The 25,127-nt window shown below is 44.7% G+C and overlaps 1 protein-coding gene across 50 annotated transcripts in view; it reads left to right on the top strand.

Annotated features, from left to right (window-relative positions):
• Positions 1-24,834, top strand: part of LOC112243017 (protocadherin gamma-C5-like) — a 140,372-nt gene extending 115,538 nt beyond the window's left edge. For 15 of the 50 annotated variants that reach the window (XM_042309433.1, XM_042309423.1, XM_042309424.1 and 12 more), the window contains exons 2-6: positions 18,663-18,724; positions 19,004-19,078; positions 20,574-20,630; positions 21,603-21,712; positions 22,537-24,834. In XM_042309433.1, the coding sequence (XP_042165367.1) occupies positions 18,663-18,724; positions 19,004-19,078; positions 20,574-20,630; positions 21,603-21,712; positions 22,537-22,784 (552 nt within the window). In that variant the 3' untranslated portion in view covers positions 22,785-24,834. Of the gene's footprint in view, positions 1-128; positions 2,739-7,272; positions 9,875-11,224; positions 13,858-18,662; positions 18,725-19,003; positions 19,079-20,573; positions 20,631-21,602; positions 21,713-22,536 lie in introns of those variants that run through there. The other 35 variants (XM_042309449.1, XM_042309441.1, XM_042309440.1 and 32 more) reach the window with 11 other exon arrangements.
• Positions 24,835-25,127: the final 293 nt, after the last annotated feature.

Genomic DNA, 25,127 nt, shown 5'->3' with positions numbered 1-25,127 from the left:
TTTGGCTGCTCTGTTACTTTAACTCAGAGCTGCTCCTAATAGTAATCTATTGGAGCTCTGTAAACCAATCATGTGCTGAACTGTACAAAGAGATCTATGCCCTCCCCCTGCCACAGCACCATATCCCTTGCCATGAACAGAGCTGGGAGAGACATAGCTGGGCTCACATCGATGTACAAGTATTGGATTTAGCCGTTCATTTAAGAAATTGCTGGGTATTTGGTAATTGCATTGCATTCTCTTGCGATGTGTGACGGATCAAGTGCTTTATATATTGCACGCTATTTGTGGAGATGTGGACGCTAGTCAAGATTAAGATTTTTCCATGGCTGGCACTATGGATGTTCTTTCTCTTGTGGAATACAATAGAGGCGCAGACTCGATACACCATTCCTGAGGAACTGGACGTGGGCTCTGTTGTTGGAAATATAGCTAAGGACTTGGGATTTGACATCTCTAAAATCTCTGATCGCAAACTGAGGATAGCCCCCGGGGCTGGTAAGCAATATTTCGCTGTGGATTTGGGAAAAGGTGAGCTCATTGTAAATGAACGGATAGACAGAGAGAGTCTGTGCGGACAAAGCGCGAGTTGTTTGTTACCTCTGCAGGTTATCATTGAGGATCCACTTCAGTTTTATCGAGTTGAGGTGGAAATACTGGATATAAATGACAATTCTCCACGTTTCAAGTCAGAAGAAAACACAGTTAATGTGGCGGAATCAACTCTACCAGGGGCAAGAATTCCGTTGGAAACGGCACAGGACCCTGATGTTGGAGCGAATATGCTGCGCTCTTATACCTTGAATAAAAACGACTTCTTCAAGTTGAATGTTAAGAATAGCAGAGACGGAACAAAGATTCCTGAACTTGTTCTGGAAAATGCCGTTGACAGAGAGAAGCAGTCTGTCCACCATCTCATTCTTACGGCATTTGATGGAGGTTCTCCTGCAAGATTGGGAATAGCGAAATTTACAGTTATCGTTTTGGATAACAATGACAACGCACCAAGTTTTGAGCAAGACTTGTATGAGATCCATGTTAGTGAAAATACCAATCCTGGAACGTTAGTGTTGACTGTTAAAGCTGACGATTTAGATGAGGGCTCTAACAGTGCGATAGTTTATTCATTCGGGTCACAAACACCAGATGACGTGAAAAAACGTTTTGCTATCGACCAAGAGACAGGAGAAATAACATTGTCACACGAGTTAGATTACGAAATTGGTCCCTCTTACAAATTCGATGTATGTGCGAGAGACAAAGGCACGCCATCGATGGAGGGGCACAGCGATGTTCAGGTGACGGTTATAGATGTTAATGACAACTCACCCGAGATAACCATCACCTCCTCACCCAAACCCATTAGAGAGGATGCCCCAGTAGGTACCATGGTAGCACTAATTAGTGCAAAGGATTTGGACTCGGGAGGAAATGGTCAAGTTTCCCTTCGTATGTCTTCAGATTACCCTTTCAAATTAAATCCCTCATTTGCAGATCATTATGCACTAGTAACACATTCAACTTTAGACCGGGAGAAATACCCTGAATACCGTATTGAGCTTGAAGCATCGGACTCAGGGTCGCCAGCTTTGACCTCCATTAAAATCATTACAGTGGATATTTTAGATGTTAATGACAACCCTCCAGTTTTCTCCCAACCTTCTTACACTGTTTACGTCAGAGAGAACAATGCTGCTGGATCAATAATGTGTTCAGTTTCCGCTTCAGATCCAGATATAGGTGAGAATGCGAAGATCTCCTATTCTATATTAGACTCTAAAGTACAAGACATGTCTGTCTCCTCTTATATTTACATAAACTCAGATAACGGCAGCATCTTCAGCATGCACTCGTTTGACTATGAGAAACTGAAGGTGTTTCAGATACAGGTCCAGGCAAAGGACCACGGCTCTCCGTCTTTGAGCAGCAACGTCACGGTTCATGTTTTTATCCTGGACCAGAACGACAATGCACCCACTGTTATTTACCCTTCCGCTGTCATGGGCTCTGTCTCCCATCAGAAGATGCCCCGGTCCGCTAAAGCAGGCCACCTCGCCACCAAGATATCGGCAGTGGACGCAGACTCGGGCCATAACGCCTGGATTTCCTATAGGCTGGTGGAGGCTACAGACTCATCTTTGTTCAGTGTGAATCTTTACACAGGGGAGGTGAGGACTAAACGCGCTGTTTCAGAGCAGGATGACTCCTCTCAGAGGCTGCTTATAGAGATACAGGACAATGGGGAGCCGGTCCAGTCCGCCACAGTCACAGTCAACTTACTTTTAGAGGACGGGCTCCACGAGCCCATCTCAGATTTCCGCCAGAAAACAGCCGAGCCCAGCAAGAGAAACAGTAAAATCACCTTTTATTTGATCATCTCTCTGGCCTCTGTGTCCGTTTTGTCTTTGTTGACTTTTCTCATCTTAGTGGTGAAATGCGTTAGAAACAGTAGGAGCAGCTCGAGTTGCTGTATCAGACGGGCTGACTCTGACGGATACAAGAATCCCAACAGAAACCTGCAGCTCCAGCTCAACACTGACGGCCCTATTAAGTATGTGGAGGTCCTGGGAGGGGACATGTTGTCTCAGAGCCAGTCCTTCAGATCGTGTCTCTCTCCAGTGTCCGAATTCAGTGATTTCACCCTCGTTAAGCCCAGCAGCACCACTGACTTTCAGGACATGATAAACGTGCTTGATGCATCTTTACCTGACAGTGCGTGGACGTTCGAGAGCCAACAGGTGAGCACATTGTTTGAATTGGTAATTGAAGATAAACGTGCTGTTGTTTCCATAGATATATTCGCCTTACAATGCATAATATGGCTGTTTACCGTATATTTCATTTCCGCGCTGTCCATTGCAGTGGTGCTGAAAGTGAAAAGGAACGACCGATATTTATTGGCATATTTTTACTGTCTAGATTGTTGCTTGGATTCGTAAATACTTTTCTTGTACTCTGCAATGAAAAGAAAATGAATAGCATCAGGGGTTTCGTTTAGTATTTTCTTCTTTCCGTTATTTTACTTCCATTGACACTTTTCACGTGAGGTTTCTAGCATTCATATGAACTTTTCATTTTTTGAATCTTTTTTTTTTTTTTGCTTCGCTGTCTAACCTCATTGGTTCAGTTTGCCACTGTCCTCTACCCTGGGTTTTCACTAGTTACCACATCTACAAAGTCAAAATGATTAGACGCTATTGTAAAGATTCATGAAAACAAAAATGATCTGTTTGGTCTTAATTTAAGTTTAAACTTATGCGTAAGGTTAGCAGTGTGGTTAGATTTTAAAGCACATGTTAAGTAGAGAAATAGGCGCGGTTAAATACTTGCTGGCTGTGGTAACTAGTGACGGCCACTACGGTGGTGCTGAAAGTGAAAACAAACCTACGTATTCTTCCTGCACATTAATTCTGACTCAAAGGTATACCTTATTTATGTTGTATAAGAACTGGAAGACATTTGCCAAAGCATTGTTTTGCTATTTTAGAACAGTGTTTTTCAGCAATTTGCTGTCGGCCTACATGCAATTTATGTGTAGACTAAATTTCGCTATAATTTCTCATGTTTTCTTTTCTATGTATTATTCATCCATAGTTCAAATACACTAAGATAACTCATACATTGCCTAAACAATGTAGCTTAGCCAAATACTAATGCAGTGGGATATATTCATAAAAATGAAAGGTTCCACGTGTGCATCTTGTAACAGTCAATTCATTGAAACCCTGAACTGTCCTACATCTACAGTGTTACAATCTTCCAGTCTGCTGTAAACAAGCTCTCACAGTCTCACGTCAGAATTAGATGTTCATCCATGTTTCTCAAACGTTACATTTCAAAGTTGATCCAAACGTCAAATTTCAAAGTGTTTTTAAGGTTACGTTTAGGAATTAACACCCGAATGTTTAAGTTTAGGCGGGATAGGCTTAAAACAATTATCCTAAAAAAAAACTCTATATTGCTGGATTTGAACATGCAACCTTTTGCACCTGGCCTGCGCGAGGCACATGCTTACGCTTACTCCTATCCACCATTCCCGTCCACAACAGAAACCTACTTGAAGGTAACATCGTTGCCTCTAGTGGCTGGTTTCCACGTCATCTCCCGATGTCCTCAGACATGGATGGACGTCTAAATCTGACTTGTATCACAGGTGACGTGGCTGGATTCATCACAGTTTGATCACATAGCCAGTTTTATCACATATCCCATTTGATAATGACATGTTTTATAACATAAAAAGCACGGTGGCATTCAGTTGAAATAATTGGCCTGTGATTTGTATGGCGCACTAATATACAAAGTAATCAAGCCAGTTTATCTTTATCTCTATGCCGGCCTATTACATTCATTCTCAGCCAATGTTCCCTCTAATGTTTTTGGTCACCGAGCAAATTTCAGGTCAGCTGAGCGCAAACTATAACGTTGTAAAGAATTCTGTGCAACTTCCTGCATGCGTTTACTGTGAACACTGAGGCTGTACCCACATTAAGTTACCGTTTTAACAGTAGGCCTACATTCCAGTAGACTTTTGAAAAAAAAAACATGCAGGGCTTGACATTAACCTGTTTATCCACTTGTCCTTCAGACAAGGAGGTGACTGAAAATGCTGTTGTGTTGTTTGATGGAATAAACCACTTAACAAAATAAAAATTAATGGTTATTCCCCCATTATTACAGATAATCTGAAAAAGTATGCTACCTTCTGACTATTGGCTATTCAAGCCTGTCTCGAACACAGCACTTCCCCTTTAAGACAAAAAAAAACTCTTGACCTGACTTGCTTTTCAAAGATGTCTCGAAATGCACAGGTTTTGTAATCTTGTAGGAGGCAATCACTCTCCTATTGCTGACTACAAATTATCTATAACTGGGTTAATAACTCACTATCAAAGGATATGAACAAAATGTGCACATGCAGCTCTTGCTTTGATCTCAAGACAAGTGCATCTACTCACGACCACTCATGCTGTAAACACAGTCCAGTTAAAAATAAATGGCACAGATCCATATATGGCAATGATCTGTCTGCATATAGACCTACTGCAGCTCTGATTGGTTATGCTGCACCGGCCTGTGTAGAGTACGGGCTGAGTCCTGTATTTGTATTTACTATGGATTCCCATTAGTTCCTACCAAGGCAGCAGCTACTTTTCCTGGGGTCCAACAAAATTAAGGCAGTTTATACAATTGTAAAAACATTACAATACATTCACAGATTTCACAACACACTGTGTGCCCTCAAGCCCCTGCTCCACCACTACCACATATCTACAGTACAACATCCATGTGTGCATGTGTGTATAGTGTGTATGTTATTGTGTATGAGTGTGTGTGTGCATGTGTCTGTGCCTATGTTTGTGTTGCTTCACAGTCTCAGTCTGTATTTTTATCACAGTCACAGTCTGTATTTTTATCTGTTTTTTAAATCAAATTTTACTGCTTGCATCAGTTACTTGATGTGGAGTTCCACGTAGTCATGGCTCTATGTAGTACTGTGCACCTCCCAGTCTGTTCTGGACTTGGGGACTGTGAAGAGACCTCTGGTGGCATGTCTTGTGGTGTATGCATGGGTGTCTGAGCTGTGTCCAGTAGTTCAAACAGACAGCTCGGTGCATTCGACATGTCAACAACTCTCATAAATACAGCTTGTGATTAAGTCAATCTCTCCTCCACTTTGAGCCAAAGGAGATTGACATGCATATTATTAATATTAGCTCTCTGTGTACATCCAAGAGCCAGCCGTGCTGCCCTGTTCTGAGCCAATTTCAATTTTCCTAAGTCCCCTTTTGTGGCACCTGACCACACGACTGAACAGTAGTCCAGGTGCGACAAAACTAGGACCTGCGTTGTTGATAGTCCTGTGTTCTGCCTTCAACAATCTCTGTCATAGTTCGTTTTCTTTCAGGATGTTGCATTGAAAGTGGCTAATATTGCTTTGACTCAATCACAATTGTCACAGTAAAGGGAAACGTTGAAAGTGTTAACTAACAGGGAAAACAATAGAAAGTTCCATCTTGTGCTTCTCTCCATGGGATGATATTACCTCTGCGCTCTGCGTGGCTGTCCCGGGGAGCTGCGCAGCAGTCTCTGGGCTACGGCCCCTGCTCGCAGTTTAGAGGGAACATTGCCTCAGCCTATATCTTTGGCTCCACTGTCACTTTAACTCAGAGCTGCTCCTAATAGTAATCTATTGGAGCTCTGTAAACCAATCATGTGCCGAACTGTACAAAGAGATCTAGTCCCTCCCCAGCCTGAACACCATATCCCCTACAATGAACAGAGCTGGGAGAGACATAGCTGGGCTCACATCGATGTACATGTATTGGATTTAGCCGTTCATTTAAGCAATTACTGGGTATTTGGTAATTGCATTGCATTATCTTACGATGTGTGACGGATTAAGTGCTTTATCTATTGCACGCTATTTGTGGAGATGTGGACGATAGTCAAGATAAAGATGTTGCCATGGCTGGTGCTGTGGATGTTTTTTGTCTTGTGGAATACAATAGAGGCGCAGACTCGATACACCATTCCCGAGGCATGTCTTGTGGTGTATGCATGGGTGTCTGAGCTGTGTCCAGTAGTTCAAACAGACAGCTCGGTGCATTCGACATGTCAACAACTCTCATAAATACAGCTTGTGATTAAGTCAATCTCTCCTCCACTTTGAGCCAAAGGAGATTGACATGCATATTATTAATATTAGCTCTCTGTGTACATCCAAGAGCCAGCCGTGCTGCCCTGTTCTGAGCCAATTTCAATTTTCCTAAGTCCCCTTTTGTGGCACCTGACCACACGACTGAACAGTAGTCCAGGTGCGACAAAACTAGGACCTGCGTTGTTGATAGTCCTGTGTTCTGCCTTCAACAATCTCTGTCATAGTTCGTTTTCTTTCAGGATGTTGCATTGAAAGTGGCTAATATTGCTTTGACTCAATCACAATTGTCACAGTAAAGGGAAACGTTGAAAGTGTTAACTAACAGGGAAAACAATAGAAAGTTCCATCTTGTGCTTCTCTCCATGGGATGATATTACCTCTGCGCTCTGCGTGGCTGTCCCGGGGGAGCTGCGCAGCAGTCTCTGGGCTACGGCCCCTGCTCGCAGTTTAGAGGGAACATTGCCTCAGCCTATATCTTTGGCTCCACTGTCACTTTAACTCAGAGCTGCTCCTAATAGTAATCTATTGGAGCTCTGTAAACCAATCATGTGCCGAACTGTACAAAGAGATCTAGTCCCTCCCCAGCCTGAACACCATATCCCCTACAATGAACAGAGCTGGGAGAGACATAGCTGGGCTCACATCGATGTACATGTATTGGATTTAGCCGTTCATTTAAGCAATTACTGGGTATTTGGTAATTGCATTGCATTATCTTACGATGTGTGACGGATTAAGTGCTTTATCTATTGCACGCTATTTGTGGAGATGTGGACGATAGTCAAGATAAAGATGTTGCCATGGCTGGTGCTGTGGATGTTTTTTGTCTTGTGGAATACAATAGAGGCGCAGACTCGATACACCATTCCCGAGGAACTGGACGTGGGCTCTGTTGTTGGAAATATAGCTAAGGACTTAGGCTTTGACATCGCTAAAATCTCTGATCGCAAACTGAGGATAGCCCCCGGGGCTGGTAAGCAATATTTCGCTGTGGATTTAGGAAAGGGTGAGCTCATTGTAAATGAACGGATAGACAGAGAGAGTCTGTGCGGACAAAGCGCGAGTTGTTTGTTACCACTACAGGTTATCATTGAGGATCCACTTCAGTTTTATCGGGTTGAGGTGGAAATACTGGATATAAATGACAACTCTCCACTTTTCATGTCAGGCGAGAACACTATAAAAGTGCCCGAATCAACTCTACTTGGTGTTCGGTTTCGTTTGGAAACAGCGCAGGACCATGACGTCGGGATAAATTATTTGCGCTCATATTCTCTGAATAAAAATGACTTCTTTGCTTTGAACGTTAAAAACAATAAGGACGGCACGAAGGTTGCCGAGCTTGTTCTGGAAAAGACTGTAGACCGGGAACAGCAGCCTGTGCACAACCTAATTCTTACTGCGGTTGATGGAGGTACTCCGGCAAGATCTGGAACCACGCATGTTACTGTGATGGTGATAGATATAAACGACAATGCGCCTAGCTTTGACCAAGACTTGTATGAAATCCAACTGAGGGAAAATGCAGAACCCGGGACATTAGTATTGACAGTTAGAGCCAACGACTTGGATGAAGGCCCAAACAGTAAAATAGAGTATTCATTCGAATCGCATACAGCAGAGTCCATTCGAAAGCTATTTGTAATCAATGAAGACACAGGAGCTATTACTTTATCCGACGCATTAGATTACGAAAAAAGTCATTCATATAAATTTGATGTATGCGCTAGAGACAAAGGCACGCCATCTATGGAGGGACACGGTGGTGTCCAGGTAACTATTGTAGATGTTAATGATAACTCACCTGAGATAACCATCACCTCTTCACCCAAACCCATTAGAGAGGATGCCCCAGTAGGTACCATGATAGCTCTAATTAGTGCAAATGATTTAGACTCTGGGGACAATGGCAAGGTCTCCCTTCGTATGTCTTCAGATTACCCTTTCAAATTAAATCCCTCATTTGCAGATCATTACGCACTAGTGACTGGTGCATCTTTAGATCGGGAGAAATATCCTGAATACCGTATTGAGCTTGAAGCAACCGATTCCGGGTCCCCACATTTGACCTCGAATAAAATAATAACAGTTAATATTTTAGATGTTAATGACAACCCTCCAGTTTTCTCCCAACCTTCTTACACTGTTTACGTCAGAGAGAACAATGCTGCTGGATCAATAATGTGTTCAGTGTCCGCTTCCGATCCAGATATCGGAGAAAACGCCAAGATCTCCTATTCTATATTAGACTCTAAAGTACAAGACGTGTCAATCTCGTCCTATATTTACATAAACTCAGATAACGGCAGCATCTTCAGCATGCACTCGTTTGACTATGAGAAACTGAAGGTGTTTCAGATACAGGTCCGAGCAAAGGACCACGGCTTTCCGTCTTTGAGCAGCAACGTCACGGTTCATGTTTTTATCCTGGATCAGAACGACAATGCACCCGCTGTTATTTACCCATCCGCTGTCATGGGCTCTGTCTCCCATCAGAAGATGCCCCGGTCCGCTAAAGCAGGCCACCTGACCACTAAGATATCGGCAGTGGACGCAGACTCGGGCCATAACGCTTGGATTTCCTATAGGCTAGTGGAGGCCACAGACTCGTCTCTGTTCAGTGTAAATCTTTACACAGGGGAGGTGAGGACTAAACGCGCTGTTTCAGAGCAGGATGACTCCTCTCAGAGACTGCTTATAGAGATACAGGACAATGGGGAGCCGGTCCAGTCCGCCACAGTCACAGTCAACATAGTGTTAGAGGACGGGCTCCACGAGCCCATCTCGGACTTCCGCCAGAAAACAGCAGAGCCCAGCAAGAGAAACAGTAAAATCACCTTTTATTTGATCATCTCTCTGGCCTCAGTGTCCGTTTTGTCTTTGTTGACTTTTCTCATCTTAGTGGTGAAATGCGTTAGAAACAGCAGGGGCAGCTCGAGTTGCTGTTTCAGACGGGCTGACTCTGACGGATACAAGAATCCCAACAGAAACCTGCAGCTCCAGCTCAACACTGACGGCCCTATTAAGTATGTGGAGGTCCTGGGAGGGGACATGTTGTCTCAGAGCCAATCCTTCAGGTCGTGTCTCTCTCCAGTGTCCGAGTTCAGTGATTTCACCCTCGTTAAGCCCAGCAGCACCACTGACTTTCAGGACATGATAAACGTACTTGATGCATCTTTACCGGACAGCGCGTGGACGTTCGAGAGCCAACAGGTGAGCGTATGTTTTTATTACCACCGGTTTATATCGTTCTTCATTTATGACTGTATCTCCTGGAACTGGGTTTTACCACTTCTATTCATTTCGATTCTATATAATTGGGTTGTTTTGCATTCAGTCTTTATGACAGCGTTTAAAGCTCGAATAATGTATAGATGTTTTGCATTGGATGCTTCTCAATCCAACACATCCGCTGATGCCGCACTTCCGCATATACGGTAAAAGGTGACAGAGCTAGAGCACTGTTGGTCAGACCATGAGACATCCCGAAAATCGGTCTTCTGTCAAAATCGTCTGTAGCGTCCAAACGGTTTGGGTACAAACTATTATCACCCCTCTATGGCAAGATGAGACTCCCACTGACTTTAAGGACATTATAAACGTGCTTGATGCATCTTTACCTGACAGTGCGTGGACGTTCGAGAGCCAAGAGGTCAGCCATAGTAAAAGCATTTAATTTGAGTGACATAATATCACTGGAAAGAATTATGAGTTGGAACGGCATGGCTTCAATGTCATTTTTGCTCATCATAAATGTGAAGCAGAATTTTAAGTGAAAATTACATAAACGATGTTTTTTTCACATCACACGGTCAGTTCCCTTCTTTCCCCGCATGGTTGTGTTTTACACCAGGCCTGCATGCTATTTGCGCAGTCGAAACTATCATTTTTGCTTTAGCCCATTTCTTTACTAGAACGTCACAAACACATAAATCCCACAGAGTTTTAAAGAACCTCAACATTTCATAGGTTCGTGGAAATTACGTATTTTTATGCTATTTGTGAATGCAAGTTTTATACTCAAATAAACAGAACAAGTATATCTGTGACAGAAATTAGGATTAATTCATGAGCATGGATATGCTCCCAGGAACTGGTATATTTGTTCTCTTCCACGCGCGCAGAGAAGGGTTGTACATTTCAGCACCATGGACAGTGACACGCGCTCTCCACTGGCCCCGAAACCGTCAGCGTTCTGTTTTGTTGCTGCATCATGTCCCACACATCTACTGGACATATGTACACTTTAAGTCAATTTAACACGGTTTGCTTTGACCTCAGATAAAGGGCTATTACTTTTATCATCAATGTCATTATTTCATAACTATTCGTGCAATGGGGAAAGCAGGTATTTTGTATTACCTCGTGATTATATTTCCATTTCTTCATGAAATATGATCTGATGTGTTAGCAGGTTTACAACGCATACTCCCACAGCAGAACGCTGGCTATGACTTTAAGAGATACTCTCTCTTCAGTTGGTTTATATAGTGCTGCGCTGTGCACCAATAGCATGCTTAACTGTACAAAGAGATCTACTCCCTCCTCCAGCCACAGCACAGTAGCTCATACAATGCACAGAGCTGGTGAGAGACGGAGCTCTGCTCAGCCATTCATTCACAATGGAATTAGATACTTGGTTAAAAAGGAGAGGTGATCAATAACAAATTCGTTGGAATATTTTATTTTAAGCATGTTTTCCACATGTTATTATTTCGGGATATAGCAATATGAAGAAATTGAGCTTGAAGGAGAGAACGTGCCTCAGTGATTGGAGAGGACTAATGCAATGGCTGTTGTGTTTCTGTTTGTCTTGGAATACAACAGGAGCCGAGATTCGTTATACAGTTCCAGAGGAACTGAGCTTGGGATCCGTGGTTGGAAATATAGCAAAAGATCTGGGTTTGGAAGTATCAGAGATTTCTTTTCGTGAAATGAGGATAGCGTCTGTGGCTGGTAAACAGTATTTCAGTGTGGATTTAGGTAAGGGCGAGCTAGTTGTCAGCGATAGAATTGACAGAGAAAGTCTGTGCGGACAAAGCGCCAGTTGCCTCTTGCCATTAGAAGTCATCATTGAGAACCCTCTGCAGCTTCACAGAGTGGAAGTTGACATCCAGGATATAAATGATAATGCTCCTCATTTTCAATCATCTGAGCGCACATTGAAAATAGCAGAATCCACTGCCCCAGGTATGCGATTTTCTTTGGAGAGCGCGCAGGATCCTGACGTTGGCGACAATTCTTTAAAATCCTACACTCTCAGCAAAAACGAACATTTCAGCTTGGAAATAAAGGATCAAGATGACGGAAGAAAAGTTCCGGAATTATGTCTGGAGAAAGCTTTGGACCGAGAGAATAAGGCTCGACATCAGCTGTTGTTAACCGCCCTTGATGGTGGCTCTCCAGTTAGATCTGGGACCTCACAGATTATAATTATTGTCTTAGATAACAACGACAACAACCCCATATTCAAACATCCATTATGCAAAGTATCTCTTAACGAAAACACTCCACAGGGCACGTCGTTCCTAAAGGTCGAGGCAAACGATTTGGACGATGGTCCAAATGGAGAGATCGAATACTCTTTTGGTGACCACACTGCACAGTCTGTAAAGGCTTTGTTTGAAATTGATCCAAAAACGGGGGAAATGTATTTGAAGGGTACGCTGGATTACGAGAGCACTCCCTCGTACCGAATCGAAATTATTGCTAAAGACAAAGGCATGCCTGAGATGGAAGGACAGTGCAACGTTCAGATTGATGTCATAGATGTCAATGATAACTCTCCCCAAATTAGCCTCACATCTAAACCAAGCCCAGTGCGCGAGAACGCACCCAAAGGGACTGTGGTGGCTTTGATTAGTGCACGGGACCCTGACTCTGGAGACAATGGAAAGGTGACACTACAAATCCAACCAAGCTATCCTTTTACATTGGAACCTTCCATCTCCAGTCATTACGCACTAGTCACCAATGGTGTTCTGGACCGTGAGACGTTCCCAGAGTATAGCATAGAGATCACGGCTACTGATGCGGGCTCCCCTCCTCTCACCAGCAAGAAAACCATCCCAGTCCGTATTCTGGATGTGAATGACAATCCACCTAGGTTTCCAGACACTGCGTACACCGTGTACGTCAATGAGAATAACACACCTGGTTATATTATATGCTCCGTGTCCGCATTGGATATGGATATTGGAGATAACGCCAAGATCTCCTATTCTATATTAGACTCTAAAGTACAAGACGTGTCTGTCTCCTCCTATATTTACATAAACTCAGATAACGGCAGCATCTTCAGCATGCACTCGTTTGACTATGAGAAACTGAAGGTGTTTCAGATACAGGTCCAGGCAAAGGACCACGGCTCTCCGTCTCTGAGCAGCAACGTCACGGTTCATGTTTTTATCCTGGACCAGAACGACAATGCTCCCGCTGTTATTTACCCATCCGCTGTCATGGGCTCTGTCTCCCATCAGAAGATGCCCCGGTCCGCTAAAGCAGGCCACCTGACCACTAAGATATCGGCAGTGGACGCAGACTCGGGCCATAACGCCTGGATTTCCTATAGGCTGGTGGAGGCCACAGACTCGTCTCTGTTCAGTGTGAATCTTTACACAGGGGAGGTGAGGACTAAACGCGCTGTTTCAGAGCAGGATGACTCCTCTCAGAAGCTGCTTATAGAGATACAGGACAATGGGGAACCGGTCCAGTCCGCCACAGTCACAGTCAACATCGTGTTAGAGGACGGGCTCCACGAGCCCATCTCGGACTTCCGCCAGAAAACAGCCGAGCCCAGCAAGAGAAACAGTAAAATCACCTTTTATTTGATCATCTCTCTGGCCTCAGTGTCCGTTTTGTCTTTGTTGACTTTTCTCATCTTAGTGGTGAAATGCGTTAGGAACAGTAGGAGCAGCTCGAGTTGCTGTATCAGACGGGCTGACTCTGACGGATACAAGAATCCCAACAGAAACCTGCAGCTCCAGCTCAACACTGACGGCCCTATTAAGTATGTGGAGGTCCTGGGAGGGGACATGTTGTCTCAGAGCCAGTCCTTCAGGTCGTGTCTCTCTCCAGTGTCCGAGTTCAGTGATTTCACCCTCGTTAAGCCCAGCAGCACCACTGACTTTCAGGACATGTTAAACGTGCTCGATGCATCATTACCTGACAGCGCGTGGACGTTCGAGAGCCAACAGGTGAGCATAGACTGACTATGGTGACTGACATTCATCAGCACTAAACCCTCATGTGCATAATAGAAACGAGGACAATGCTGTATTGTTTATTTATAAGCGGATGAATGTGGTACATAACGCATGTCATTCAAAATATCAAGCATTTTATTCGAAAAGTGTGCGTTTGTGATGGTATTGGCCTACAAGTGCTTTAAATATTTATTAAATTACTCAGTTGACCGGCCATATGACAACTCAGTTACTTTCGTGGCAATTGTGTTATGATACATGCATTGTTTCAGTTTCTATTCGTGAAGGCTCAAATACCGATTTGCCAGATGTAGCTAAGCGTTTGCATGTTTTTCTCCCCAGAAGTCCAGGAGAAAAAAGGAAGACACTGTTGCATTGTATTATCTTTATCTCCCTCATCTTTTCTTTTTTATTTGGCCCTCTTCTTCCTGTATTCCTTTACGGAAGTAACATGTGTTACTCTTCAAATCAGAACCAGTCTTTTATTGTTAGTGTGTGAGCATGTGAGTGTGTTCGTGTGTGCGTTCGCCTGCACGCGCGCTTATAGCAGATGTGACACAATGAATAGGACCCCTTGTATTGTACTACTATTGGAGAGTTGCCTGTCTTTGTTTGGAGACCCAGGCACCTCTGAAAAAAAGTTTCCTTTCAGTAGCTATAGGAACTTTGCGCGTCAAGGCAGTCGGTGTTAGCTACTCCTCACTTATTTCTTTTGCAATATGATATTTTAAAGTTATTGAAGCTCTAGCAGACATATTTTTTTAACCTGTGTGGTTCAGAATAAAGTAGGATATTTTCCTGACATGAGGAGTTGAACAATGGGAGTTTTGGACACAAGGAGAAAGGCCGTGGGAAGGCCTCTGTTCTGTCTGTTTCTCTCAGCTTTATACAGAGCATCATTTTCCGCTGAACTTTCTTATTCCGTACTAGAGGAATTAAAACCGGGGGCTTTTGTCGGGGACATAGCGAAGGCCTTGGGCCTCAACATACCAATGCTTGTAAACAGAAATCCACGAGTTATGTCGGAGTCTAATGCCAAGTATTTTGACGTGAATGCGAGTGGAGTTTTAGTTGTCAGACAAATAATGGACAGAGAAAGTCTTTGTGGATTAACTTTGACATGCTCTCTTACTGTTCAACTTGTTCTTCAGAACCCTCTGGAATTACACCGTGTTGTTGTGGAGATAGTGGATGTAAATGACAATTCCCCTCAGTTTCCATCAGGAAATATTTATCTTGAAGTGTCTGAGGCGGCCGCGCCGGGCACTAGGTTTGGTTTGGACAGCGCGCAAGATCTATACGTAGACATCAACTCATTACGCACATTCACTCTCAGTCCTAATGACTGTTTCATATTGAAACTTGAATCAAAAAGTGACGGCAGCAAATTCCCCGAGTTATTATTGGACAAACCGCTAGACAGGGAAAAGCAGGCGGTGTTTCACCTGCTGCTTACGACTGCAGACGGCAGACAGCCACAGAAATCAGGGACTACCTCCGTTGTTATTGATATACTAGATGTCAATGATAATGCCCCAGTATTTGACCAACCATTTAAAACGGTTAGTTTGTTTGAAAATTCTCCACTGGGCACTTTAGTGACTCAACTCAATGCATCGGATGCTGATTATGGTCATAATGGAAAGATATCTTACCTCTTTAGTAAGTACACCTCAGAAACAGTGCTGAAACTTTTCACATTGGATGCCAAAAGTGGAGAAATCCGAGTGAAAGGGGAGGTTGATTATGAAATGTCGGACATTTATGATATCACTGTGCAAGCCAGGGATAGAGGGACCCCTGCCATGGAGTGCTCCTGCCACGTTCAAATCAAAATAATAGACGTGAACGACAACAGCCCGAAGATCATCATAAACTCACTGTCTAAAATGGTGCAGGAGGATGTGGAATCAGGCACTGTTATAGCTCTGATAAGTATCAGGGACATGGACGCTGGTAGAAACGGGGAGGTTAACGTCCACATCCCCCATGGGCTGCCATTTAGGTTGATATCCCCCTTTGAGGAGCACTATACCCTGGTGACAGACGGTCCTTTGGACCGAGAGGCTGTGTCTGAATACACCATCATCGTGACAGCCACAGACTTCGGCTCTCCCCCTCGCTCTGCACAGCAGTTGTTTGTGATCACTCTTTCAGATGTAAATGACAACGCCCCCCTCTTCTCCCAGTCCTCCTACTCTGTTGATATAGCAGAGAACAATGGCCCTGGTGCACTCATTCTGACTGTGTCTGCGTTCGACCAGGACCTGGGCCAGAACGCTCACCTCTCCTTCACCATCCTGGAGAGTGAGGTGCAGGGCTCGCCTGTGTCCTCTTTTGTCTACATCAACTCTGAGAACGGGAACCTGTATGCAGTGCGAGCCCTCGACCGCGAGCAGATGAATGTGTTCTGGGTGCAGGTGCAGGTTAGGGACGCGGGGACACCTGTACAGAGCTCTAACGTGACTGTGCATGTGTTTGTGATTGATGAAAATGACCACTCTCCTGCCCTGGTCTACCCCGCTCCGCCCCCAGACGGTGTGCTGCAGCTGTCTGTGCCCCGCTCGGCTAGCAAAGGCCACCTGGTCAATAGGGTGGTGTGTGTGGACCAAGACAGTGGGCACAACGCCTGGCTCTTCTACAGTCTCTCTGGGAGGGATGCAGGGCTCTTTCATGTTGGGGCCCACAGCGGGGAGGTGCGAACAGCCCTTACATTTGAGGAGGAAGATATTACATTCACTATCATAGTGCTGGTGCAGGACAATGGTATGCCCGCTCTCTCCACCAGTGTGCCAGTCAATATTACTGTGTCTGAGAAGGGTACAGACGCGTCCTCTCAGATCAGGAGGGCTCCCTCCAGGCAACAGAGTGGGGGGTCTGGCCTCACCCTGGCCCTGATTGGCTGTCTGACCTGCGTCTCGGTTGTGTGTTTGGTGGCAATCATTGCCATGGTGATGCGCTGGATGAGATACAGAAGATACCTGACTTGGTTGGGCCTGGGCACCAGGCAGGCCCTTCACTCCCACACTCATAAAGACCTCCACCTGCAGCTCAATAAAGACGGGCCTCTGCGCTACATGAAAGTGGTGGTGGGGCCTCAGGAGCCGCACACACACACCTACAGAACCTGTTACCCCACCCTCTCCAGCAGTGACAGGGACTTTGTGTTCGTTAAGACTCCCATGATGAACCAGAACACTCTGAGTGTAACCCTCACCAACAAACACACTAGCAAAGCCAAAAAGGTGAGTTCTCTCAAAACGAATCCCGTATTAATTTAAGTTGGCAAAAGAGACAAGACCCGACTTAAACATGACTATGTATTTGTGTTAGTGAACGCATGTGGGCGTTTAATTGTAAAGCACTCGTGGTTACCTCTCAGGCAAGTACAGAGTGTTTTGTTTGGCAGTGAATCCTCTTGTCTGCCTGGGAGGAGGCTGAACATTTCATAGGACTGCAGGGGGAACCTCTCTGTAGTCGACAGGCTATTACAGTGAGAGTGTTCTCACTCAACATGTGTTCCTTTGCACAGTGATGGGGATGGGGAGGAACATGATGAGTAGGATGTGGGGGTATATGGCAGTACAGGTCATATAATGAGGATATTGGGGTCAGCTGTTGACCTTTGACTGCTTATTGAATGAGGTGAAGCTAATAGATTGGGATTGTTGCCCTGAACCTATAGCCAGTAGCCACCTCTCATGACCTCACCAAACAGAGTGTCTGCCTCTCTCTCTGTCTGTCTGTGACTCATTCCTTTAGCTGGCAATACTCGTAGTCAAGGCTCAGTCATACTTAGATGGAAATAGACCTTCATAGAGAGGATAGCCTTTTATTGTATCCTGAAAGGATGCCAGAATGGTTGACCTGCCTTAACCAGACCTATATTTGTCATATTGCTGAGCATTTATGTGTATTGAACTGTATGACTCCTTAAAGCTTCATATAAAATGACAGTAATAACTGTTGCTTGGCACATCACCCTTCACAGAGAGTAGTCCAGTGTATGAGAGTATTACAGTCCTGGCCAAAGAGCTTCTCTAGGCTTCAGGCCTGACAGTGCTCTGTCCTTGTAATCCAGCCCAGGGTTTAGAGGATCAGTGAGGCAGGGCAGGGCTGCAGATTACTGCCCCACTGACAGACTCTTTCTGACAGGCAGCACTGGCCAGCAGCACAGCCCTACTAAACCCATAGATGGAGCCTGGATTTGGCTAATGATCTAGGGTGTTGAATGAGATATATTGTATCCTAATCTAAAGCAGATAAAGCTTGGGTGGACCGCTTTTTTTGTTGTTTACAATATGTTGGGAGAACTCTAGTTAAAGCTTTATCATTATTAAACATGTTTTGAAGTTGCCTGTGACAGGAGTATGTTTGATGATCCTTCCTCCCAGCAGACTCGCTCAAGCACAGCACTGACACAATAGCTTGTTCAATAATTCACGCACATTCTCTCAAACTGCTCTCTCACACTGCTGTCTCACTCTCTCTCTCTCTCTCCCTCTCTCTCTCTCTCTCTCTCTCTCTCTCTCTCTCTCTCTCTCCCACTCTCTCTCTCTCTCTCTCTCTCCCACTCTCTCTCTCTCTTACTCTCCTCTCCTCTCCCCCTCTTACTCTCCTCTCCTCTCCCCATGGCCCTGTGACATTTTCTTTCTTCATGGCCCACTGAATGACAAAATGGTTTCCAGTGCTGTTGACTGGAGATGACATGCCTCCATAGACATCAGTGGAGGAGCAGCCTGTGTGTCTGTCACTACATATTCTAACAGTATATTTCCTCTCCTCTCTCCCTCCAGCAAAAACCACCCAACAATGACTGGCGCTTTACCCAGCAGGGACAGAGACCCGGACCCAGTGGGTAAGTGTTCAGCTCATTTAAAGATACGCACAACACACACACACACAAACACACAAACACACACACACACACACACACACACACACACACACACACACACACACACACACACACACACACACACACACACACACACACACACACACACACACACACACACACACACACACACACACACCTTCACACTTGCATTTTACTTAATGTGAATTAGTCATGTGTGTCTATGATATGCATTCCATTGAAAGTCCTAAAGACTAAGGCAGTTGTGTGTTTGAACAGACAGTACAGATTGGTTCCCCACTACTCTACGCAAAGATCCAATAACACTGGCACTACTGACCGGCAAAATAATGGGTAATCTAATAGCTGTTATACAGTAGTTGTGTTAGTAGAGTTCTACTAGTAGAAGTGATTTGTCGATACTGTGGTGATTGTGTAGCTGTAAGTGTACTTGCAGAAGAAATCAATGAATCGCAATGCGTTGGCTGTAGTGTGAGTGAGGTTTGAGGTACAATGCAATAGTAGTTGTTGATGTGACATGTGGTGCCTCATAGATTTAGCAAAAGATGCTTGGATTATCACACAGATCTTGGCTTAACAGACTGTGGCTCTACTGGTGGAGAAACTGTTGAGCATCTGAGTGTTGTGAAGTTATTAGCCACTGATTATATACCGTATCATTCATAGAAAGTGTCATAGTAGATTCCTTAACATTAAGACAATTACTTGTAATTTGTCATTGTAGAATTCTATTTCGTGCTGGCACAAAATAGAAGTCGATTCACTATGCACACTGTATATACAAAACTATGTGGACACTCCTTTGAACTAGTGGATTCGGCTATTTCAACCATACCCGTTGCTGACAGGTGTAGAAAATCGAGCACACAGCCATGCAATCTCTGTCGAAAAACATTTGTAGCAGAATGGCCTTACTGAAGATCTCAGTGACTTTCAACCTGGCACCGTCATAGGATGCCACCTTTCCAAGAAGTCAGTTTGGCAAATTTATGCCCTGCTAGAGCTGTTATTGTGAAGTGGAAACGTCTAGGAGTAGCAACGACTCAGCCGCAAAGTGGTAGACAACACAAGCTCACAGAACGGGACTGCCGTAGTGTGTAAAAATTGTCTGTCCTCGGCTGAAACACTTACTACTGAGTTCCAAACTGTCTTTGGAAGCAACGTCAGCACAATTACTGTTCGTCGGGAGCTTCATGAAATAGATCTCCATGGCCGAGCAGCCACAAACAAGCCTAAGATCACCATGCGCAATGGAAAATGTCGGCTGGAGTGGTGTAAAGCTCACCGCCATTGGACTCTGGAGCAGTGGATAAGCCTTCTCTGGAGTGATGAATCACGTTTCACCATTTGGTAGTCCGATGGACAAATCTAGGTTTTGGCAGATGCCAGGAGAACGCTACCTGCCTCAATGCAAAGTGCCAAATGTAAAGTTTGGTGGTGGAGGAATAATGGTTTGGGGCTGTTTTTCATGATTCGGTCTAGGCCCCTTAGTTCCAGTGAAGGGAAATCTTAACGCTACAGCATACAATCGCCCAACATCAGTGCCCAACCTCACTAATACTCTTGTGGCTAAATGGAAGCAAGTCCCCGCAGCAATGTTCCAACATCTAGTGGAAAGCCTTCCCATAAGAGTGGAAGCTGTTATACCAGAAAAGGAGGGCCCATGATTTTGGAATGAGATGTTTGACGAGCAGGTGTCCACATACTTTTGGTCATGCAGTGTAGTTCATTAGATATAGAAACTGAACATGAACCTGGTTGGCTAATGAAGGAGTCCATCTGACTGGCATTCGACTGAAAGAGTGAGAGGTGATCGTCTGTGTTTCAGCACGTACAGGTACAGCACCAGCACCCAGCAGAGATGGACACCGTACGGCAAGGCGAGGTAGAGTAGAGTGGCTTTGCTGACTGTGCTAGGCGGCATCCTGCTCTCATACATGCTGGTGTCTGACAGGCTGTAGGCTTGGCGCATCTGTGTGTAGACAAGCTTGGCTTCTGGCTGTTGAACGTGTGATAATCTGTACATATGCTCTTGCCGTCTAGCTGTGTATTTGAAATGGGTCGAAGGCTTTGGTGGAGGTGTTTGTAGATGTGCAAAGCTCAGCATCGCTGCGTGGTCTGTGTTGTATACTTGGGTTTGGAGGCTTCGCTGAACTGTGTAGTTTGTCCTTTTATTCGTAGTGTAGATTTCCATGTCCCTGTGGTTCTGTCGGCCTGTTTCTGTCTATCTGTGTGTGTGAGTGTATGTGTGTAAGCTTGCGCGCACATGTGTGTGTTTGTGTTACTGACTCCCATATGGATGTAATAAACCCAACAAACGAAATGAAACATTTTCTCCACAATCCTACATTGCAGATTTGACCAGTGGCAAGTTAAGGGATTGAGAAGAACATTGATAACATCTGATCAACAATCCAGTCTCTTATTGATGAAACATACAGACATTCTCTCTCCTCTTTCCTCTCTCCTCATCCCCCTCTTTTCTAACACATAGCATGGGTACAAGGCACATAGCATCCGAACAGCTCGTTTAGTCTCTACTCTGTGTGTGATTGTCTGCTTGCATATTGCGGCTCTGTGCTAACTAGTAACATGTGTAGCGCTTCCTGATCCAATGTCTTCTCCCAGCCTCCATCTTCTCTGTGCTCTGTGATGCAGGTGCTCACTCAAAATGGCTTCTGGAGGCTTGGTGTCACCATGATGACAATCATGATGGGAGGAGAGTGTGTGTGTGTGTGTGAGAGAGAGGTTTAGATTATGTGAGAGTGTATGTGTTCATGAGAGAGTGAGAGTCACGGTGAAAGAGAGAGATTTGAGTGTATCTCTTATACTGACTCATCCCCCTCCTCTCCTCCAGAGCTGGCCCCCATCCTGAGGGGGCAGGTGGTGCTATAGTTGGAACAGGACCCTGGCCCAACCCCCCCACTGAGGCTGAACAGCTCCAGGCTCTGATGGCTGCTGCCAACGGTGAGTCTGCGGCCTATATATCCCAGAAATCCCATTTCTTTGTCTCTGTCTTCCACTACCTCACAAGGTTATCTCCATGGATAGTTGTATGGAAGGGAGGGAAAGAGGGAAAGGGAAAGAGAGAGCATCTGTTCATGCATTCTAACAGAGAGGGGACTGGTGACACTGAAATATCTCTGTTCTCTGTTGAGGACTGATACTGCATACAAATGGGGAGATGGAGATCTCTCTGCCACTGGGTAGAGCTACAGAGAGAGCCCTGTTAGAGAGCAGCATCTCAGGCACTAGATTCTTAGCGCATGCAACTTGATTAGATCAGAGTGGCAGTTGATAAGGAAACAGCACATCCTTCCTTTGTGTGCCCCCCATTAGGACACAGAGCGAGAGAGATGGTCTGCCAAGTACACATGTATAGACCACAGTGTGTCTCAGCAGTCCCTGTGTGTGAATGAACCAACGCATGAGGACTATGGCACACAGAGCTCTTTGTTTCAAACGCTCCATAGCTGCAGTCACCCAGAAACCTGCACACTGCCTCTCTCTCTATTAGTGTGCAATTAGTCAGTTTAATCCTCAATTCCAAATGATATTTGATGATATCTGAATGTCCCGCGTTTAGTTGTTTACATTTGTTCTGTGTGAGAGAGCGGAGGTTCTATATGCTGTGAGTGTGGGGGAGGAAAGGGGCTGGCTCGGAACAGTGCTGAACTGGAGCTGCAATGCAGTGCAGAAATGACCCTCAGTTAGGAGAGTTCCTCTCTCTTCACAGCATCACAACACACCCAGCTATAACCGTTTCTCCCTCCCTCCCTTCTCTCTCTCAGAGGTGAGCGAGGCGACGGCGACCCTTGGACCCCGCTACAACGCCCAGTTCCCCATGCAGCATGTGCCCGACTACCGCCAGAACGTCTACATCCCCGGCAGCACGGCCACCCTGACGGCCAACCCCCAGCAGATGATGCCCCAGCCGGCCCTGCAGGGCCCGCCACAGGCCATGCCCCAGGTCGATGTCCCCAACGCTGCCCAGACCCCCGCCAGCAAGAAGAAGTCCACCAAGAAGGACAAGAAGTAAGCCAAGCTAGCACCAAGCCTCATCGCCACAGAAACCAAGACCCTGCCCCCCCCATACTGCCGAGTGTCCTCCCTCATTGGAAGCCTTGATCTTTGTTTTTCTTATGCTATTCAATCTGATCGTCCCAGAATTTTGGATGTTTGTGAGCATATGTCACTGCAAATGTTTGTAATGGGCAACCGCTGTACTTCTTGCTTCTATGGTCATCACAGCTTACTTCAGGCAGAGGTTATTGGTGTGTTCTATGTGGGGTGGGAGGGGGAGGAAGATGACATTAGATTTATATTGGATCCAGAAGATTTCAAGGACTTGGAATTCATATAGTGACCTAGCTCTGTATTATAGTATTCTAAAGAAAAACAAAAAAAACTATCTGATGGTTTGTTTTATTAAACCGTTCGATGTTTCTCTAAAATGCCAAGTAGTTCTGCTTCTTTATGGTGCCACGGATTACACGTACACCTTTGTTAAGGTTTCTTTAGAGAACTTGCGTTTAGCTCTTTTTAAGGGATGAAATAGACAAGACATGCATGATTCATCCTGAAGATGAAGAACCACTGAAGATGAGCCGACACTCACGTACATTTAAAAAAAAAGAGGCTAGCTCAACTTCATCAGGAAAGTACCAATTTCATGAGAATGCATACTGTAGCATTAACAACTTAAAACGCCTGTAAGGTTCAATGTAGTTATGACTTGCAAGCAAAAGAACGGATGCTGATTTAATGTTACTTACAGTGGTGACCAACAAAGTGTATCCAGCTGCTTTTTAAAATCTTGCCCAAGCAGGATTCTGTGGTTATTTACATCATCTGCGCTACGATTGTCACCTTTTTCCATCATTATTGGTAGAATCCCGTAGAGTGGCATTAAAGCATAACTTTGTTCATATAATGTAACATGGTAAAGATGGATCAGTGTTTTATTAACTTAGAACCAACATTATTTAGATATTGTATCTGCGTTTCTTTGTATCAACATTATGCCGAGCTGGCCCAGTGCGATTGGCTCTGCACTGTGGACTTCTCCGAGGCTCATAGACAGTCCTGAGACCCCGCCCCCAGGGTTGGGTGTGTGGTAAGGGCAGAGGGAGGGGAAAGGGTGGACAGTCTCTGTCCTCTTGCCACATGTACAGTATCTCGCCGGTAAATGTGCTCTCATCACCTTTTTAGTTCACAGTCTTTATTCCGTAGTTCTCTAGGAGAACCTTGACCAGACCACATGTTCAGTACACTACAACTCCAGGCACCGTAGGATGTTCTGTATGGACCATTTACAGAATCCTATGGATAAGCCTTGTTGCGGAGTTCAGGGACATATCAGAATCATGGACAGAGACCATCTCTCTCTCCACTCCTAGTCTGGGGCACAGATAATGTTTTCAGTCCATCCTATAACCTGCCAAAACCCCAGATGCACAGACCCCCTGCCCCCATGTAAATAAGACACATAGCTAGTCTGTATGAATCTTAGAGAGACACAACACTCTCTGACCACAACCACACAGCTGGCTAGTACTGGAATGTTTTGAATATTTTTCAACCAAAAAAAATATGTGTTTCAGTTGAAATGTAGTGGTGTAGTGACTAAGAGTTGAGCTGACTGATTTAACCGAGCTGTAAATAAAACTAAAACTTTCAACAGACAGCCGTAGCTAGAGGCTTGTGAAATTTGTCGTGCTTATTTTTGTGTTTTCTCTCTATCGTATTCTTTCTTTGGTCACTCCAAACTTTAAAGTGTAACACTCAACACCTAAATGTCTTTAAGGTGTGATTCCATTTCCCTGTACCTCTTCCTGTGTTTGTGATCTTTAACAATTGTTTATGCTAATGGAATGCCACCCTTGCTCATATGGATATAAATATATATGCATCTTCTGCTGGAATAGTCCTCTGTATTCTATTGTATTATCTTTCATATTAAATTGCTTAGCGCTTCTCCCTGTTACACTCTTATTTTATATGCTAATATTTATATCGCTGTTAATTTGTTTGTTTTTGTTTACTCTTTGAACACTGACATTTCCAAATAAAAATGTATTCTAAAATCATGTCTTCTCCTTAGAATTGGTTGTGTTTTACTGATGAATGGTGTTCTGTTAGCTGGCAGGAGGCAGGGGATTATCATAGCTTATGGCAGAGGCTATAGTGGAGCCTGTCTGTTGGAGTTGACTGAACTGGTGCCATGGCTCTGCTAGAAGCATTCCACTCTTTGTTCAGCACAGTTTAGCCACAGACGATGGAGTGGAGTGGAGTGGGATCCTAACCCTTTACCTACCCCTCACACACGCCTAGTTTTCCGCGTTTTTTAACATGCTAAACCTCACACACTCCTAGTTTTCCC

The sequence above is a fragment of the Oncorhynchus tshawytscha genome, linkage group LG30 (assembly GCF_018296145.1).
Source record: "Oncorhynchus tshawytscha isolate Ot180627B linkage group LG30, Otsh_v2.0, whole genome shotgun sequence".
In the NCBI taxonomy this organism is placed as follows: domain Eukaryota; kingdom Metazoa; phylum Chordata; class Actinopteri; order Salmoniformes; family Salmonidae; genus Oncorhynchus; species Oncorhynchus tshawytscha.
Note: the sequence above shows the minus strand (reverse complement) of the source record. Positions and strands in the feature narration are given on the sequence as shown.